Raw genomic sequence first — 17,676 nt, 5'->3', positions numbered from 1 at the left:
CTTCCTTCTCTCTTGATTTTTAAATGTGCAGACTTCACCATCTGTATTTACATAATTGTTATACACAATAGATGATTAAGTAGTTTATAACTAAATAATATAATAGCTATCAGGTTTTAAAACATGCATTTTTACTTTGAAAGGGTCTAATTTTAAGAGTCATGTGTCTGATCCTTCATAATTTATGTAATAGTTACCCAGGAGTTTAATTATTTTAAAAGATATTTTTGGCTCACTAAAACCTTTTCTAGCTTACACATTTTATCAGTTCCTCTCATACTTGTCTGCTAATGACCACTGAATATTACAAAAAAAACAAACAAACCCACAAATCTAGTTGTTAGATCACATTAAAATTTTATTAAAATTATTAATGCCTTATAGTTAGATGGCTGTACATTCTCACTTATTTATTTCAGCCCTTGGGTTTGTGAGCCGATTCAAACTTATAGTGATGGTTTTATTTAACTCTTCAGGGTCTATGACTGTGGCCAGGAAATTTAGTCAAAGATGAAGAAAAGATTTGCCACTGAAATAATCATTGGAGGAATTGATGATATTTATGACTGTTATTTGAGATTAACAAATCATATGGACATATTTTCAGAGTCTTGAAGTCCAAAGCTACAGAACTCAAATAGTTAGGCAACAGTGAGCATCTAGGGATGGCAGAGGCATGGCTAGGAAGTAACACTGCTAAGAACTTGCTGCTTACTCTGCCCTGTCTCACAATTGTCATGTCAGGGATGGAGTGCATCACCAGAGCTGAAGCAGACATTGTGTTGCTGGTGGATGGATCATGGAGCATCGGCCGGGCAAATTTTAGAACAGTGAGGAATTTCATTTCTCGTATTGTGGAAATCTTTGATATTGGCCCTAACAGAGTACAAATTGGTAGGTCTGACAACATTGAAGACATTTAGACATTTTTATTATGCTCTTTTATATACGCTAATGCCAATGGTGTTACTTTAGGCCTTGTTCAGTATAGCGGGGACCCCAGAACGGAGTGGCAGTTAAATACTCATAAAGACAAGAAGAGCTTGCTGCAAGCTGTGGCAAACTTACCATACAAGGGAGGCAATACTCTCACAGGTGAGGAAGGATGGTCTGGTGCAATTTCATTTCCTGCTTTTGGTCAAACTTTGTAGCTAAATACTGATGTGATTGATTCTCTTTTAAAAATCCCCTAGGCATGGCTTTGAATTTCCTTCGCCAACAGAGCTTCAGAACCCAAGCTGGCATGAGGTCTAGAGCTCGAAAAATTGGTGTTCTTATCACTGATGGAAAGTCACAGGATGATGTTGAGGGGCCTTCGAGGAAACTTAAGGATGAAAGCGTAGAGCTGTTTGCTATTGGTAAGTACTGAAAAGGCTAGTAATGTTCCCTGCATTACAAAAGGTGAGGATAGTTTTGTAGTTAAAAATATTTTCTGAAGTGTGAAAAAAAACCAAATTTTTCCTATCACATAATTTGTCAACATGATATGCCAGAAAGTTAATTCATTTTCTCCTTTTTTCCTTGTAATGAGACAAAATGACATGTCTTCTTGGAAGAAGGTAATGGATCAAGAGGGCAAATTTGCTATTAGTAGGATTCAGGAAAATTCCTGTTTGGTTTCCCATGGCACCATGTTCATTTTTGATATCCATTATTTTACTTTCCAGAAAGAACACTGAAGAGACACTTTTTGGTGGGAAATTGGTGCTAGAAGCATATAGAAGAAGACAATTCAGAGTAGCCTTTGGTTTATATTATTTTTTATTTGTTTCTATTTTGTAAGTAAAGATAGGTAATCATTTTATTATTGAGGAAAATCATGTGTTCTAGCTAACATTGAACATATAAGGGTAGCCCGTAAAATATTTGCTTCATTCCATTGTTTTTCTTCTGAGAAGTGCTTTTAATTTCTATATATCCATTTTTCTGAGGTATTAAAAACGCTGATGAGATTGAATTAAAGGTGATTGCAACGGATCCTGATGAAATCCATGCATACAACGTGGCAGACTTTGAGTCACTAGCCAAGATTGTGGGTGACCTCACCCTTAACTTGTGCAACAGTGTCAAAGGTCCAGGTAAGGGTAGCCCAGAATGTTCACCCTCAGCACTGTTGATATTTTGGGCCAGATCATTCTTTTTTGGATGGGGGAGGCGACTCTTTTGTGCACTGTGGGATGTTTAGTAGCATTCTTGGGATCTGCCCACTGGATGCCAGTAGCATCCCCTGATTTATGACAACTAAAAATATCTTCAGAATTTTCCAAATGTCTGCTGTGGAGAATACTGCCCCTAACTGAGAATTATTGGTTTAGTCCCTGATTTTTTTTTCTGATGGCATCAAACTAGAAATGACTTCTAGCTTATTGGAGGATACTTTTAGTTTATATGTGCCTGCACACCACACTCACTCACACACACACACGCACACACGCACACATGCACACACGCACGTATAAATGGAGGCTGGAGAAGAGAAAGAGAGATGCTTTTCTAATATATATATATATATATATATATATATATATATATATATTCACTCGTATAAAGCCTCTTAGACTATAAAGCCTATTAGACTTTTGTTTTCTAAAGTTTGTTAACTTTTTTGTGTGATTAGGAATGAAAGAGGGTTTTTTTTTTTTTTTTTTTTTTTAAAGATTTTATTGGGGAAGGGGAACAGAACTGTATTGGGGAACAGTGTGTACTTCCAGGACTTTTTTCCAAGTCAATCTTAGTTGTTCTTTCAATCTTAGTTGTGGAGGGTGCCGTTCAGCTTCAAGTTGTTGTCCTTTCAGTCTTAGTTGTGGAGGGTGCAGCTCAGCTCCAGGTCCAGTTGCCGTTGCTAGTTGCAGGGGCATAGCCCACCATCTCTTGTGGGATTCAAGGAATCAAACTGGTAACCTTGTGGTTGAGAGCCTGCACTCCAACCATCTGAGCCATCCAGGAGCTCAGTGGCAGCTCAGCTCAAGGTGCCGTGTTCAATCTTAGTTGCAGGGGGCGGAGCCCACCATCCCTTGCAGGACTCCAGGAATTGAACTGGCAACCTTGTGGTTGAGAGCCCCAGTGGCCCATATGGGAATGGAACTGGCAGCCTTTGGAGTTAGGAGCATGGAGATCTACCTGCCTGAGCCACCGGGCCGGCCCCGAAAGAGGGGTCTTATATCTGATTTGTTTTGTCTCAACTATAGATGACCAAATTTAATACTTTGCACTTGTAACCCTTAAATATTCAGAGAAATTACAATTTTAGAATTTAGACTTTTAGAAATGACACAATCTTCTTCACCTGTGAGGAAACTGAGATTTAGGGAAGTTAAATTACTTACTCAGAGTCAGATGGTTAAAGATGTTTTTTAGAGGTCTTTGAAAAAAGTAGCTACTGATAAGTAATTAAAATTTAGAAATAAAATGATGGAACTGAATTTGTAGCGACAAAGGGTAGTACAGCATGGTTACTATCTATAAAAATAAGAGGACAAAACACCGTAGCACCAAAATGAAAGGTTTTTGAAAATTAATGACAAAATTTAATTATCATTATAATATGATAAAAGTTTCTTTTAAGTACTTATAGATTATGGAAAAGACTGTCTTTTCTTAATTTATTCTGGTTTTGGAAAAATTGGAATGAACTTAACAAATAATGTGGTAGAAATGTTTCACATGCTTTGCGTACTGGGGATGCATTTATTTGACTGCTCCTTCTTGAGTTTCTCTCTCCAAACTTTTGCAGATTTTCTTTTTTGGATTTTGAACAACAGACTGACCTTTTCCCTAGAGAAATAGGCCAGCCAGGAAGCCAGAATTTGTAGGCTTCTGGCTCTGGATTAGCTGAGAGAGTTGTAGTTTTATTTAGTTGGAGAGAACTTTGAGTGGGGATGAAAACATCTTTTATTTATTTTCCTTTATTTTTTTATTTTTCGTCAGCTATGTAATAGTTGCATTCATTCTGGTTTCCCAGACAGTTAAATTGCTTGATAATTTTGTAGGTTTGATTATGACCCAAGTATAATAAAGGTTAGGATACTAAGAATGGAAATCCTTTCCCCAACTTTGGCTTACAAAGAAAGTAGGAAGAATTTATATGAGAATGATTTGCCATGCTTGTCGAGTCACTGGATTAATTTTCTTTCCATTTTTATTTGGACATCTTTCTAGTGGTCTTACTGAACTTAATAATTTCATTTTCATTGATATTTATTCTAGGTCTTCTGTGTTAGTCATTTCACCTATCTCTACCTACAGAGAGCACAATCACAGACAGTATGATACTACCAAATTTTTAAAAACTTATTTGTTTTTCCTCTCCCTCGAGTACAAAAGTGGTTAGCTTCTCTTACCACTGACCTAGATTCTGTAGGGGGACTTATCATGAATAAGGTGCCAATTCTGTTCTCACAGGGTGCAAACTATAGTTAGGGAGATAAGCTATGAATATAAATAATCAAAATGATAATTAGTGCAGTGAACTTAGGTGGTGCCAGCAGTGATAGAGACAGTGGAATTGTCAGGTCCCAAATCCTTATTTATTGATTATTAATTAGTATTTACATTGATTATAAATTATTACATTTATTAGATTATAAATTGATTACAAGCAAGAGAGAAGAGAAAGTATCCAAATAATGATTCAGAGGTTTTGAGTCTAGGTGACTGGTAAACTGGTGGTCCCATAAGAAAGAATGGGATCAAGTTTTAATGAAATACAATGAACTCAGGTTTGAATTTTCTGAGGCTGAAAAACCCTTTGGCCACCCATTCAGAGAGGTCTTATGGGCAATGGGCCACTATACTGATTTACTGCAGTGACTTCATGTGTGAAAGAATGTGTGTACAATCTTAATATGGAAAGTAATACTGTTTCAATGTAATTTCAAACTTCATCACCTTGATGTAATAATGAAAAAAGTGTATGTACTTTATTTCCATATGTAGGTGACTTGGAAGCACCTTCTAACCTAGTTATTTCTGAGAGAACCCATCGTTCTTTTAGAGTGAGCTGGACACCTCCTACTGACAGTGTGGATAGATATAAAGTGGAATACTACCCAGTTTCTGGAGGGAAACGCCAAGAAGTGAGTAGACAACCTACAACCCACTCCTTCTTGATGTTGAGATTGGGTCCTCCTCATTAGGGCTCTGAGAAAAATGTTGGGTTAAGAGAGCAAGAGGGATACAGAGCACTACAGAACTGAGTCAACAATATGCTTTTTATTCCTTGCTAGGCAAGCACTTCCATTTGGTCTTAATTAAAGGCAAAGCACTTTGCTTGGATTCTTATGGTTTCTAAGAATTGAAGAATACCAATATGATTTTTAATTAAAACTTAATTATAGGATGCTTGATTTGTTCATTAGTTCATAGTAGAATCATAAAGTTGTAAGGGAAGAAGAAGATGATCTAGTTTTACCCACTCCTTTTACAAATAAGGAAGCAACAGCTGCGAGAATAAATTATATGACTTGTTCAAGATCTCACTGTAATCTGGTAGTATCTAAAAACAAAAGACAATGGCTTCATTGAAATATAATTTCTAAGTCATTGTAGTTAACTGCTTGGTAATTGTAGTAGAAAAGGGGAAAGTGATTATAACATAAGTTGTTATTATTTTTAAATATTCCTCCCTTAGTTTTATGTGAGCCGACTGGAAAGTAGCACAGTACTGAAAAATCTGAAGCCTGAAACTGAGTATGATGTGAATGTGTATTCTGTGGTAGAAGATGAATATAGCGAGCCTCTGAAGGGCACAGAAAAAACCTGTAAGTCAAGATTAAAACAAAGTCTTCTTGTTTTGTTTTTTAAGATAAAGAGATGACAGCCCATGTGGGATTTTGTCAGTCTCCCAAATCATTCATTTATTCAATACTCACTCAACAAATATTTACCGAATGCATTCTTTGTGCAGGTGCTCAATAAATACTCAATGGTTTTCTGCTCTTACTGGCTATTCCTGCCATCATCATGGGACCCCACTGGTGGAATGAGTCGTCATAGCCACAGATAACTTAGAGAGAAAAGTACTTTTCATAGAGTTATTCATGTCTTAAGGAAAAGTGCCATGTGGGGAGTGGAACTAAGATTAGAAAGAGGAGCTGTGCAGAGATGATCTATTTCAGTTCTGTTGATGGCCAGATCTTTCTGCTGTAAATGAGGTTTCCCATATTTTTCTGGCCTTGGACCTCTGGTCTTTACTAGAGAAGTTCTACGGCTTTGACTTTGAATAGAGCTTTTAGGAGAGATGTTCCTCGCTTCTATTCCCGGTAGTATTTCTGAGGCCCTATGAAAATACTCTTTCCTTCTCCTATGTTCTTGGCTGGGCTCCAGGAGGAAAGGAGGCCACTTATAAGAGAAAGGAGTGAGTATCATTCTCTCCAAGGCAAGAATTGATCCTACTTACTGCTCAGTTCCTCAGGTCTTTATCTCTTCTCTCGTTTCCCTTCATATTAGACAACAGGAGGTGGGAAGGTGGGAAATAAAGTATTTCATAATAGGCAGGATTCAGCTGATAATTCCTTAAACCTTTAAACTCGATTTCTGGACAGAAAATAGAAAGCTATATGGGTGTTGAGTGAAAAGGAGGCTGCAAACCAACCTTTTACTCTGTCACATGGGCTTGACTGCAGAAAGCCCGTAAATTGCCTACGTTCCAGATATTTATGTGTGGCACTCTCAGTTAAAAACATTTTTAAAAGAAAGAGGAAATAAAATACTGTGTTGATTACTTATCTATGAAATTCTGTGATTGAAGAATGAAAATAGTCAAATAGAGATGTTTCAGAAAAAGAGATTGAAATCTCAGGAAGTGGGTATGTATTTTGGCTTCCATATAGACTCACTGGAATCTCATTTGAAATTTAAACTTTTTCTCCCTATCAAATAGTTGTAACATACAGCCCTGAATATGAGGTAGCAACAAACAATGGGCTTGGGTTTTTGCAGGAAGAGGAAAGGATTATAGTAACTCTCACTGATTTTTCACAGCAACCTCTTCTCTATTCAGCATATACAAATATAAATAACTAAGTAGAAAACAACAATTAAAAAATGAGTAGAATGAAAAGAATTAGACTGATATCTGCTTTTATATTCCAACAGTGCCTGTCCCTGTAGTCAGCCTGAATATTTATGACATTGGCCCTACCACCATGCACGTGCAGTGGCAGCCAGTGGGAGGGGCTACTGGCTACACCTTGTCATATGAACCCATCAATGCCACAAAACCGACAAAACCCAAAGAGGTGGGAGACATTTGTTTCTTTTTCCTTGGATCTTCCAGAGACTTTACAGTTTAGCGTCCTCATTAAAATGTAGTTATTATGAACTCATTTATACATTTATACACAAAACAGAAAAATAGGAAATTAGATTTGTGACCTGTGACACATTTTAGAAAACATTGGCATGAAAAAGGAAATGCAGTTCAGAAAAATGATAAATAAAATTCGTGTTATAATCTAGTGGTTACAAGTGGGCTGTAATTGGCTGTCCCTAATTACTGGAAACATTTGATTTGAACATCTCATTTCCTCTTCGCTTGTCCATATGCAGATGCGTGTGGGGCCCACGGTGAACGACGTGCAGCTGACTGACCTCTTTCCCAACACTGAGTATATAGTCAAGGTCCAGGCCGCCCTGCATGACATCACTAGTGACCCTGTCACTGCTCGGGAAGTCACCTGTAAGACATCGCGAGCTTTCTTTCTTTCCTTGTTGCTACAAACATAACATTATTGGAACTTTTCTTTTACCTAATGATGCTAACAATGATTTGATAATATGTGCATAAGTTGCAGGGTTACTTATAGCAATCAAATTTGAGAATTAAGATTAATTCTAGACTTATGACAGCACCTTAAATTGATTTTAGGATTTGCATTTTTTTCCCCCACATTTAACATGCCTGATATTGAGAGGTATCTTACAATCCATGTTATCCTACAACTGTTCTTGGCCAGATGTCAATCAGGGCATAGAACATAAAATAGTGGCACATTTAACAACTGATCTTGTTGGAGGGATCTCCAGCATTGATGTAGGGTATACAGCATTGGTGAGAAGGGAAGTTGGCTGAGTGTGATTTTGGAGGAAAATATTAGGTTTAAGATCAAGATGTTCCAAGTTCCTGTTGAAATAGTAACTCTATAGCACATATGAATAAGTCTGTTTCAATTAAATGAATCAATCAGTTAAGTCAATTCAAAAACATATTGATCAACTATTATACTCCAGTCACGATGCTAAGCGTTGGGAAAGCACCGATAAATAATACAAAGCAGGGTAAAGTTTATGGATTCCTTTGTGGTTTGCATGTCTCTTGTGTGTGTTGATCAGCCCCCTTTGTGTTTCCTGTTTGTTTCACTAGCATTTAGGTATTTTTGCTTAAAAAGTGACAATGACTGCACTTAGGATACTTGCCTTTCCTAGCTGGTAGTTTGGTCTCATGCTGTTGAGGTGGGCATGCTGAGATAGATGACTTGCCTTAAATTTGGTGAGTCTCAGCTCACAATTCTAAGGAAATGAAGAAGTTGGCAGAAATCTTCAAGGGGGAAAGGGGACTGAGACAGAAGCATGATGGGGCAGAAAAGAGAAAGAACGCTGCAAGGTGGAACAGTATAAATTCATGAACAACAAATAATCATCTTTTATATGTTAGAACCTGTCTGGCATTGTTGGCTAGTGGCAGGTGGAAAGAGTGCGGAGCCATCCAGGGATGGAGACGTGTTCTGAGAGTGCTGGGAGAGAAGATCCATAGTGGGATGAAAGATAAAATGTGGTTACGGATTTGGATATAGGGCTGGACTGCAACAGAGGAGGAAGGAAACACAGAGAGATGCAGAGAGATGAAAACATTGAAGGGATGGAGGTGCAGAAACATGGAGTTAGAGAGAGAGACTCAGAAAGACAGATGTACAGAGTTGAAATGAGAGACAAAGGAAATTGGTCAAATGGGCAGCTAGAAAGAGTGAAATGTATCTCATGCAACAAAAGAAAACCTCTTCATTAGTTATCCTTCTCTCTGTTCTTTTTTAGGTAAAGCTTTGTTTGGCTTGTTAAAAATTTATGATTTTTATTTTCTTCTTTTTTGTTGTTAAATTTATTGGGGTAACATTGGTTAGTAAAATTATATAGGTTTCAAGTGTACAATTCTGTAATACATCACTTATATATTGTAATGTATGCTTACCACCCAGAGTCAGTTCTCCACCTAAAGTGAAATCTCCTTCCATCACCACATATTTGACCCTCCTTATCCTCCTATAACATCCTTCTGCCACTCACCCTCTGGTAACCACTAAACTGTTTTCTGTGTCTATGAGTTTTTGTTTGTTTGTCTTGTTCATTTGTTGCCTTCAGTTTTATATCCCACATATGAGTGACATCATATGTTTCTCAATATTTTCTGTCTGTCTTATTTTGCTCAGCATGATAATCTCAAGATCCATCCACGTTGTTGCAAATGGTAGTATTTCAGCTTTTATTATGGCTGAATAATGTTCCATTGTATATATGTACCACATCTTCTTTATCCAATCATCTACTGACCAACACATTTTTATTATCTTCTAACCATTTAGGCTTCTGTAAATTTTCTTATAGACTTATTGGATGGTTAAATTTTGTCGATCTTCATTCTTCACTCTCATAACCATTTTTTTCCCAATCATATTCTTAGGGACACTTACCTCTATTGATTTTGTTTACTGTCTTAACCAATTTAAATATATGGTAAAGAAACATGAGTAATACATTTATGGTAGATTATGATTTATTATAGCTCAATAGCAAGTAAGAGCATATGTAAATAGAGTGAAAGAAGTTAACATAAATGAGAAGTAGAGTTGTCATAAAAATTTTAATTTATCCTATTTTTAAAAAACCTTCTTGGCTTTTTAAAGTCAACTGGTAGACTTTACCTGGTAGAATCATAGTACTTTTATCATCATAACCATTTTTTTTTAGTTATTTGCTGCACACCTTTAAGTTTTCTCCAAACAACTTCTTGAAAGTTTGTGTGGATTCTTTAGAGCTTTGTGGTTGAGAATCACATCTGGACCTAATTTCTCATGCATCTCCAGTGCCTTTACCCAAACCTCAAGATTTGAAACTCAGGGATGTAACCCATAGCACCATGAATGTCATTTGGGATCCTGCGCCTGGAAAAGTTCGTAAATATATTGTTCGCTACAGAGCACCAGAAGAGGGTATCAAAGAGGTAGGTTGGAGATTAGAGTGAGTTTGAAATTATTCATTTTCCTGTAGGTTTAATACAAAAAGAAACTAAACACGTATAGTTGATAGCATGTTTTGAATGCTGTCAGTTTATTAATATAGTGTTGAAACTTTGTTATATTCATAAAGCATTTTTTGAATATCAATAATATATTGGACTGTCTTGAATTTAGTTTAAAAATGTTTTGCTGTATGATAATAATCTCAAAAACATCATCCCTTAGGTGTAGAATCTAGATGGTATTTCCTTTTCATCCAGACGCTTTATATGATGCTCTGCAGTCCATGAATTATTAAAAAATATCAATTATGTTTCTAAAAATAAAAGCTAGCAAGGGGATGTGGAGGAGTTTGTCAGATAATAGGAAGATAGGATAGTTGAAAGGGACAGAAAGAAGGGACGAATATGTTGTTAGAGGAATGTCCCTTCAACAGTGAATATTTGTGAGATGATACTGGGGTGGAGAGTTGTTTCCATTACAACCTAATTCAAAGTGAGAGTAAATTGAGGGGCTTCACCAGTGAATGGGTTTAAAACTTGTGTATGTTTGGGGGTCATTAATATCATCTTAGGGGCATTTTTAGAATATAGAAATAGTTCCTCTAAGCACCCAGTTACTGACTATGTTGGTCATTTGGATTATACAAAAGATAATCTATACATGTGTACACATTCATTTTATTCTGGGTTTAAATTTCAAAACAGGTACAATGACTAGTGGGTCTCACAGGGTTCTTGTGAATAGCAAATGAGATAATGCACAGGAGAGCATTTCTGAAAAGAATACGGCAGTGCTACAAAGGGGGAAAACAGGTGAAAAACGATTAAGTTGTTTGAATCCAGAGGCAGTCATCATTTACCAAACAATAGTGCCCCGTATGGCTCTAGTACATACTTTTTTTTTCCTGTTCAGAAACATATAAACTGTCTTCAGTTCCTGGACTCTATGCAAATTGGAAAACATTGCTTATTTCTGGTGCCATCTTGTGTTGAGAGGTACAATAAACAACAGACAGATGTCACAACTAAACCCTTTGTAAAAATAGTTCCACTGCTCTGTTTTAGGTAGAAGTGGACAAGTCACGGACCAACATGCATCTCAAAGAGCTCGTCTCACAAACCCTGTACACAGTCAGTGTTTCTGCCGTGTATGATGAAGGAGAATCTCCCCCAGTGACTGCTCAAGAAACTACCCGTGAGTTGTGCAAATGCTTAATTGGTAGTTGAGAAACAATACTACATGCACGCATAAGTAACCTTACTGGGTCATTTTGTTTCTTAATGCTATTTTTTTTTGTCAGTGTTTAATATGTTTGGATTGATAGATTGTTTTTCACTTATTTTCTTCCCCTCTTCTACTTTTATGTCCATTTCTTTTATAATATTTTCTATCCTCCTGTTATTCTACCAGCCACTGTCACTAATTCATCTTCTAGATGCTTAACTGGTAGGTGTGTGGGGTAGGGTGGGGTGGGGTGGGGTGGGGTGGGGTGGGGTGGGGGGAAGAAAGTACACTCGTGGTGTAGGTTGGATATTTTCTCTGGAAAAGTTGCATTAGTTATCAAATATTTTTTGACATCTCACTATAGGTAAATGACTATCAGGGGTAACAAAATATAAGTATCTTTGCTCTCGATAGTTTATGATTTCATTGTGGAGATAAGACAATGAATTAAGAATACATGGGATCATGTAAGGAAGGTGAGGTATATGGCACTCAGATTGTATGCTGTTGGATTTCAGAGGAAGGGCAGACTTCCACAGTGGAAAGGTAGGGAGATGCAGAGCAACCTGCCTCGCCCCTCCTTCCCTGCTCCATTCTGTTGCCTCTTTGAGGGACTTCAGTTTCTCTCCCTCTCATGGTACTTCCATAGCATTCAATTCAATTATGTTTGCCTCTTGGTCTTTTTTTTAAAAGAAATCTATTCTACTTTCTCCTCGCTCCCTACTAATGTAGGCAGAGACATATTTATTTTGTTCAATTTTGTATCTCCAGTGCCTGACACTGCACTCAGCCCATAATATCCTAGTTAAATAGTAGTTAAGAAATCGAGGTCTAGAGCCAGCAGGATTCCAGAGAAATATAATGGGAGCCACATATGTAATTCCAAATGTTCTAGTAGCCACAATACAAAAGGTAAAAAGAGACAGATCAAGTTAATTTTAAAAATGTGTTTTGTTGAACCCAATATATCTAAAAGATTATTATTTCAACATGCATCAGTATAATTTTTAAAGAGATAGTTCACTTTTTTCATCATAATTCTTTGAAATCCAGTGTGTATTAATTTTACACTGACAGTGTATCTTAGTTTGGACTTGCCACATTTCAATAGCCACATGTAGCTAGTGCTCGCATAGTGGGCAGCACAGGTGTAGAGAATTTAAATGATTTGACTAACCTCATCCAGTAAGCTAGCGGTGGGATCAGACCATGGCCTGGAACTTTTAATTCCTGTCCAGTAACTCCATCACCAGAGGCTCAAAAGCTTCCCCATTAGTGCTCAGCTGTCTGTACATCTTGTCAAATGTCACAGCCTGTGCCTTAACATCAGGCAGTATCCACGTCTGCTATTTTCTTACCATGTGACATCTCTTAGCAATTTCAGTTGCCTTCTTGACCTCAGGACTTTCCCGGTAAGGGTAGTGGTTAGAGATAAAAATTGATGCATATGAGTAGACTGACAGCTTTACATAAACATAACGTGCAGTAAAGAGAAAAAGAAGTCGAGGGAAAAAAGGCTAGTGAAAGCCGGTAATTTAGTATACTAAATTCATACTTTCAATATATGTTTTTAATTCTTAAGATTTCCTGATAACTTTTAGATACACCCAGAGTTCATCTTTAACAGATGGTTTGATGGCAGTTGTGCTTGTGAAAGTGGTATTATATCTCAATGAGCTTTTTCATTGTAATTATAAGAAACAACTTTTTGATGGCTCCAGGTATTGTGTAGTTGGCTTTGGTTACCAGGAGATAAAGAAATGCTTAACAATGAAAGCTCAAAACTGGTGGCAGACACTTCCAGCTGCTTGTGCTGCAAACTAGAGTGCCTGTGTAATGGAGGACCTTTTAATTGGGATTTCAGCAGTCATCAGCACTCCGGGGTTATTCCTCTCTCTGGGTAGAGTCAGTACAGTCTGTTTCACATTGTGTTTAAGTTTAGTGAGTATAGGAAAAGCTTACGCATGGATCACTTAGATTATAACATTTCATGGACCATTGAAGGTTCATGCACTCTCCGATATTACATGCCAAAGTTTCTGCTTAGTGTACTGCTGCGTGAAAGAGTCTGTGATTTTCATTAGATTTTCAAAAAGTTTGAGATGCAAAATGATTAGGAACCACTGAGTTAGAAAAGTATTACTAATGGTACCTTTTTAAAAAATACATCACCATTTTAATAGAACATAAATAATCCCCTCTTATAGCCATACAGAGCTTCCCGCTTTCAGAGCTCTTATTTATCTTTCAAATGAGCTGACTTGGTGACATATTTGGTTCTGAGCAATGTTTTCAGCCAGCTTCTCCATGTCCATTAAAATAAAACAAGGCAGTTGTATTATTACTAACTTTGTAGATCACATTAAAGAACTTAATCCTGCCTTTTCTTATGATAGGCAAGGTGCCGGCACCAAAAAACCTGAAGATTACTGAAGTAACACCAGAGAGTTTCAGAGGAACTTGGGATCATGGAGCTTCCGATGTTTCTCTCTACAGAATAACCTGGGCACCTTCTGGAAGCTCGGATAAGATGGAGGTAGTGTTAACTCTCATTCTTTCTTTTTTCCCCCTTTGTTTTCTTTCTTTTTTAAAAAAATCCCATTTAATTATAGAAAATCTTTTTGAAATATGTATTAACTCTGTTGTCAGAAAAGCATCCTTTCCTACGAGTGACATTTGAGCTCATGGCATGAATCAAAGCAGGAGAAACATCTGAGTAAATAATGTCAGCAAACTGCCATTGAGTATATGATGTATGTGGTGACTTAATTTCGTGTGGGTTTGTTTTTTTCTTTCTCTTTTCCTAAGACCATTTTAAATGGAGATGAAAATAGTTTGGTGTTTGAAAACCTGAACCCAAACACTCTCTATGAAATTTCTATCACTGGCATCTATCCTGATGAGTCAGAAAGCGATGACCTGACTGGCAGTGAGCGCACACGTAGGTGTTCATCCTTCAGGACATAGTTATTTTAAAATTAATTTAAAAAATAGAGCTTTAGCTATATTAGTAATATTCTCCCAAATTCTCTCTATTTTTCTAGTGCGTTTGGTACCCTTAACAACACAAGGTAAGAATTTAATTTGCTGAATTATATGAATGTCCAGATAATGAATGAATAGATGAATGAATGAATGAAAGAAAAATACCACAAAATCTGTCGCAAACAGGCCTTCTGCTTTTAAATTGTAAGGTGTTGATTGGAACCTTTTAAAAACAGGCCTTCTTTTCTTGAAAAACTTTGCTTTGCTGCTATTTGTTAGAGTCATTTAAGACTTGATAACCATGATTTATCATGGGTCTAATTTAGTGCTAAACCTATAAGTATATGGTTCTATTGATTTCCTTGGGAACAGTGCATATTTTGGAGGGAGGCCTTGTTCCACATTCTTATTCTGTTTCTCAACATTCTTCTTTCAGCTCCAAAAAGCGGGCCACGGAACCTTCAGGTGTACAATGCAACATCTAACAGCCTGACGGTTAAGTGGGATCCTGCTAGTGGGCGTGTGCAGAAATACAGAATCACTTACCAGCCTTCAACAGGCGAAGGCAATGAACAAACGGTAATTTGTTTTGAAAAAACTATTAGACCAATTCTACCCTTTCCTCTTCAAAATTCTTCACTGCAGTATTTGGTTAGTCATACTTATTATTTTGAGAGATGTAAGATTTACTGTATTGGATGGAATTATTTGACTCCATCCCTGATGGAAACTCAGTAGATGTCCTCATGGGAGACAAGAGTTGCTCTTCATGGTTGTCTCACAGCATCAGGAAAGTGTCTCAACGTGTCCACATTTCCCTTAAAAAGCTATCACAATTGGATTATCCACGAAGATATCTAGATTTTTGAGTCTATTTAAATTTTCAATCTATATCTCCCTAGCTTAATCAGTGCTCAAAAGTTCCTAAATTTCCATTATTTGATTTTCTTTTGTTCGTTTTTTGCATGACATAGGGTATCTCCTAGATCTGGTGTTTTCAGATATGGGCACCTGTTATCGTAATTCATACTTTTTTAAAATTCTTTTTATATTTATTCAAATAGAATTTTGTGAGAAATACAGTAGGACTGTAAACTCAGCCTTCATCTATTGTATCTTCTCTGTTTTTCCTTTTTTAACAGAGCCCTTGTCTATTCACCTTGCTTAGTTTAGTTGTCTGTCTTTGAACTTTTTCCAGCTTTGCTTTTATGAAATGTGTGTCTACAACTACACACATTATCTTAGCTCAGGAAGCACCATGATTTTAACACAGATGAGGTGATGCTTTCTGATTTGTATCAAATACTTCTTTTGGAGAGGTTGATTTTTTTTTGCGGGCGGGGGGGTCCATTATAATTCCTCACATAGCCTTAGAGAGATATGAGTCATTAACCTTTAATCATTTGACTAGCTGAGCGCCAGCAAATCAGTCACACATCTTACGCTGAACCAGAAACCCTCCCACCCCCAGTGAGACTTTTCAGTTGGCCTTTCGCGGTTTCCATAGAACCAGACTTAGGTAGTTTAATGTATTTGGATTGAAAATTCGTGTATTTTACTTGAATAGGTTATCAACAGTAAATTAAATACCAACTGTAATAAACTGGCTTCTATATAAAATAAGCAAGACACATTTAATGGATTGATATTTTAATGTCAGAAGTAGATCTCTTTGTCTGTGCCAAACCAGATTTAGGTAAAACTATAAAACAGGCTAAACTTCACCGTGATACTGACCCTCCAACTGCTGTCCTGAATCTCTGTAACTGTTTCTCAACTATTTGTTGTAATTAGATGGAGTCTCATAAAATTATCCTCTGGAAAGTATGAGTTGATAATCCCTCTAGGTTTCTTATTCTTAGGGATCTTTGCATTTCAATGCTAGTCCAGAAATAAAGTAATGAATCACTGATGCCAGAATTATCTTGGAGCTCTGGACAGAAGTAGGCAGACATCCCTCTGCTTACTCATAAGGCTAATTCTATTAAGTGGCTACTTTTGGATTCGCTAAGTATCAAACTGATACTTTTCTTTCATAGCCTCAAATTTTAAATTTATTAAAATTAGCCACTGTAGTTTAATTTGCTGACATTGAGAATGGCTACAGTGATTCCCTGAGATTTTCCCTGGAACTCAGGCTGCTTGAGAGGATGGGTGTGAAGTGGGAAACATCTGGACTATGCTCGTGCACCCAGCCATCCACATGTGTACTCATTGTGGGCAGCATGCCTTTTTCATGCGATTTTAATTAGTGTGGGAGAAACATCTGAATTTGGTAAGCTGTTAACAAATCATACAAATTTTCTTTCAGCAAGATAGCTAGATGACCTTAAGCAATGAATACAATACTTAAAACTCTGTAATTAGAAGAAATTTAAAAAGCATCGTACCACAAGGGTGGGATCATGGAGATGGCTGGGAACCCCTGCCTGATTGTGTCCTGGCAAAAGGTCTGGTCACGTAGTTTACACAGCTAATACTGTTAGAGTGGCAGTGTTTGGGGGAAACACCAAAAGCTTTAGATCTTTTGCTGAATCATTTTAATGTGTTTCTAAAGCAAATGAAAAACATCTGTAAAAAAGTAAGAAGTTCCTTTGCTATCTTCAAGTTCCTTTGTAGCTCCCTTATGATTAATGCCTTTTTGGGAAGAGATCTGTGAAATGTGTTATGGATGAAATTTGGCAGTGCTGGAGGTGAGCAAATGGAAATAGTTTTTTGAGGTCACCAGCTTAAGGCTTAGAATCCTTTTTGTGATTCAAGGTGCATAATTTACATTTAAAATGATACCATAAGATAGATAGCTTTTAAACCTTCACTGCAGTACGTGTTTCCAGACCTTGGCAAGGATCTCAAATGGCTTCCCTGCCTAAAGAGCTTTTTCTAATAGTGAGATGGAGAGAACAAGGTTAACACTTATTCCTGTTTTACTCAAGACCACGATAGGGGGAAGACAGAACAGTGTGGTCCTGCAGAAACTGAAGCCCGACACTCCTTACACAATCACTGTATCCTCCCTGTATCCTGATGGTGAAGGAGGTCGGATGACCGGAAGAGGCAAGACCAGTAAGTGAACCCAGACTCCTGTATCTTCTTTAATAATTACCACTGGAACAGCATCACGTCCTTATCTGGAAACACAGTGACTCAGAGTTTTGCTAATCTTTTAAAATGCATTTAAAAAATGATATTAATTGTTTTTAATATCCTTGCTTGGAGTTAGTCAACTGTCTCTGTG

General features: G+C 37.1%; 1 protein-coding gene across 4 annotated transcripts in view; it reads left to right on the top strand.

The window, feature by feature from the left end:
- COL12A1 (collagen type XII alpha 1 chain) overlaps positions 1–17,676 on the top strand; it is a 113,497-nt gene that overhangs the window by 47,219 nt on the left and 48,602 nt on the right. For all 4 annotated transcript variants that reach the window (XM_074333209.1, XM_074333207.1, XM_074333210.1 and 1 more), the window contains 15 exons: positions 745–894; positions 976–1,095; positions 1,194–1,358; positions 1,932–2,078; positions 4,936–5,075; positions 5,630–5,759; positions 7,096–7,238; positions 7,549–7,678; positions 10,077–10,217; positions 11,301–11,426; positions 13,853–13,992; positions 14,265–14,397; positions 14,501–14,527; positions 14,878–15,020; positions 17,375–17,504. In XM_074333209.1, coding sequence (XP_074189310.1) covers positions 745–894; positions 976–1,095; positions 1,194–1,358; positions 1,932–2,078; positions 4,936–5,075; positions 5,630–5,759; positions 7,096–7,238; positions 7,549–7,678; positions 10,077–10,217; positions 11,301–11,426; positions 13,853–13,992; positions 14,265–14,397; positions 14,501–14,527; positions 14,878–15,020; positions 17,375–17,504 — 1,965 coding nt within the window. The remainder of the gene's footprint in view (positions 1–744; positions 895–975; positions 1,096–1,193; positions 1,359–1,931; positions 2,079–4,935; positions 5,076–5,629; positions 5,760–7,095; positions 7,239–7,548; positions 7,679–10,076; positions 10,218–11,300; positions 11,427–13,852; positions 13,993–14,264; positions 14,398–14,500; positions 14,528–14,877; positions 15,021–17,374; positions 17,505–17,676) is intronic.

This window comes from Rhinolophus sinicus, linkage group LG05, assembly GCF_036562045.2.
Source record: "Rhinolophus sinicus isolate RSC01 linkage group LG05, ASM3656204v1, whole genome shotgun sequence".
Lineage (NCBI taxonomy): Eukaryota > Metazoa > Chordata > Mammalia > Chiroptera > Rhinolophidae > Rhinolophus > Rhinolophus sinicus.
This window is presented reverse-complemented; position numbering and strand designations above follow the sequence as displayed.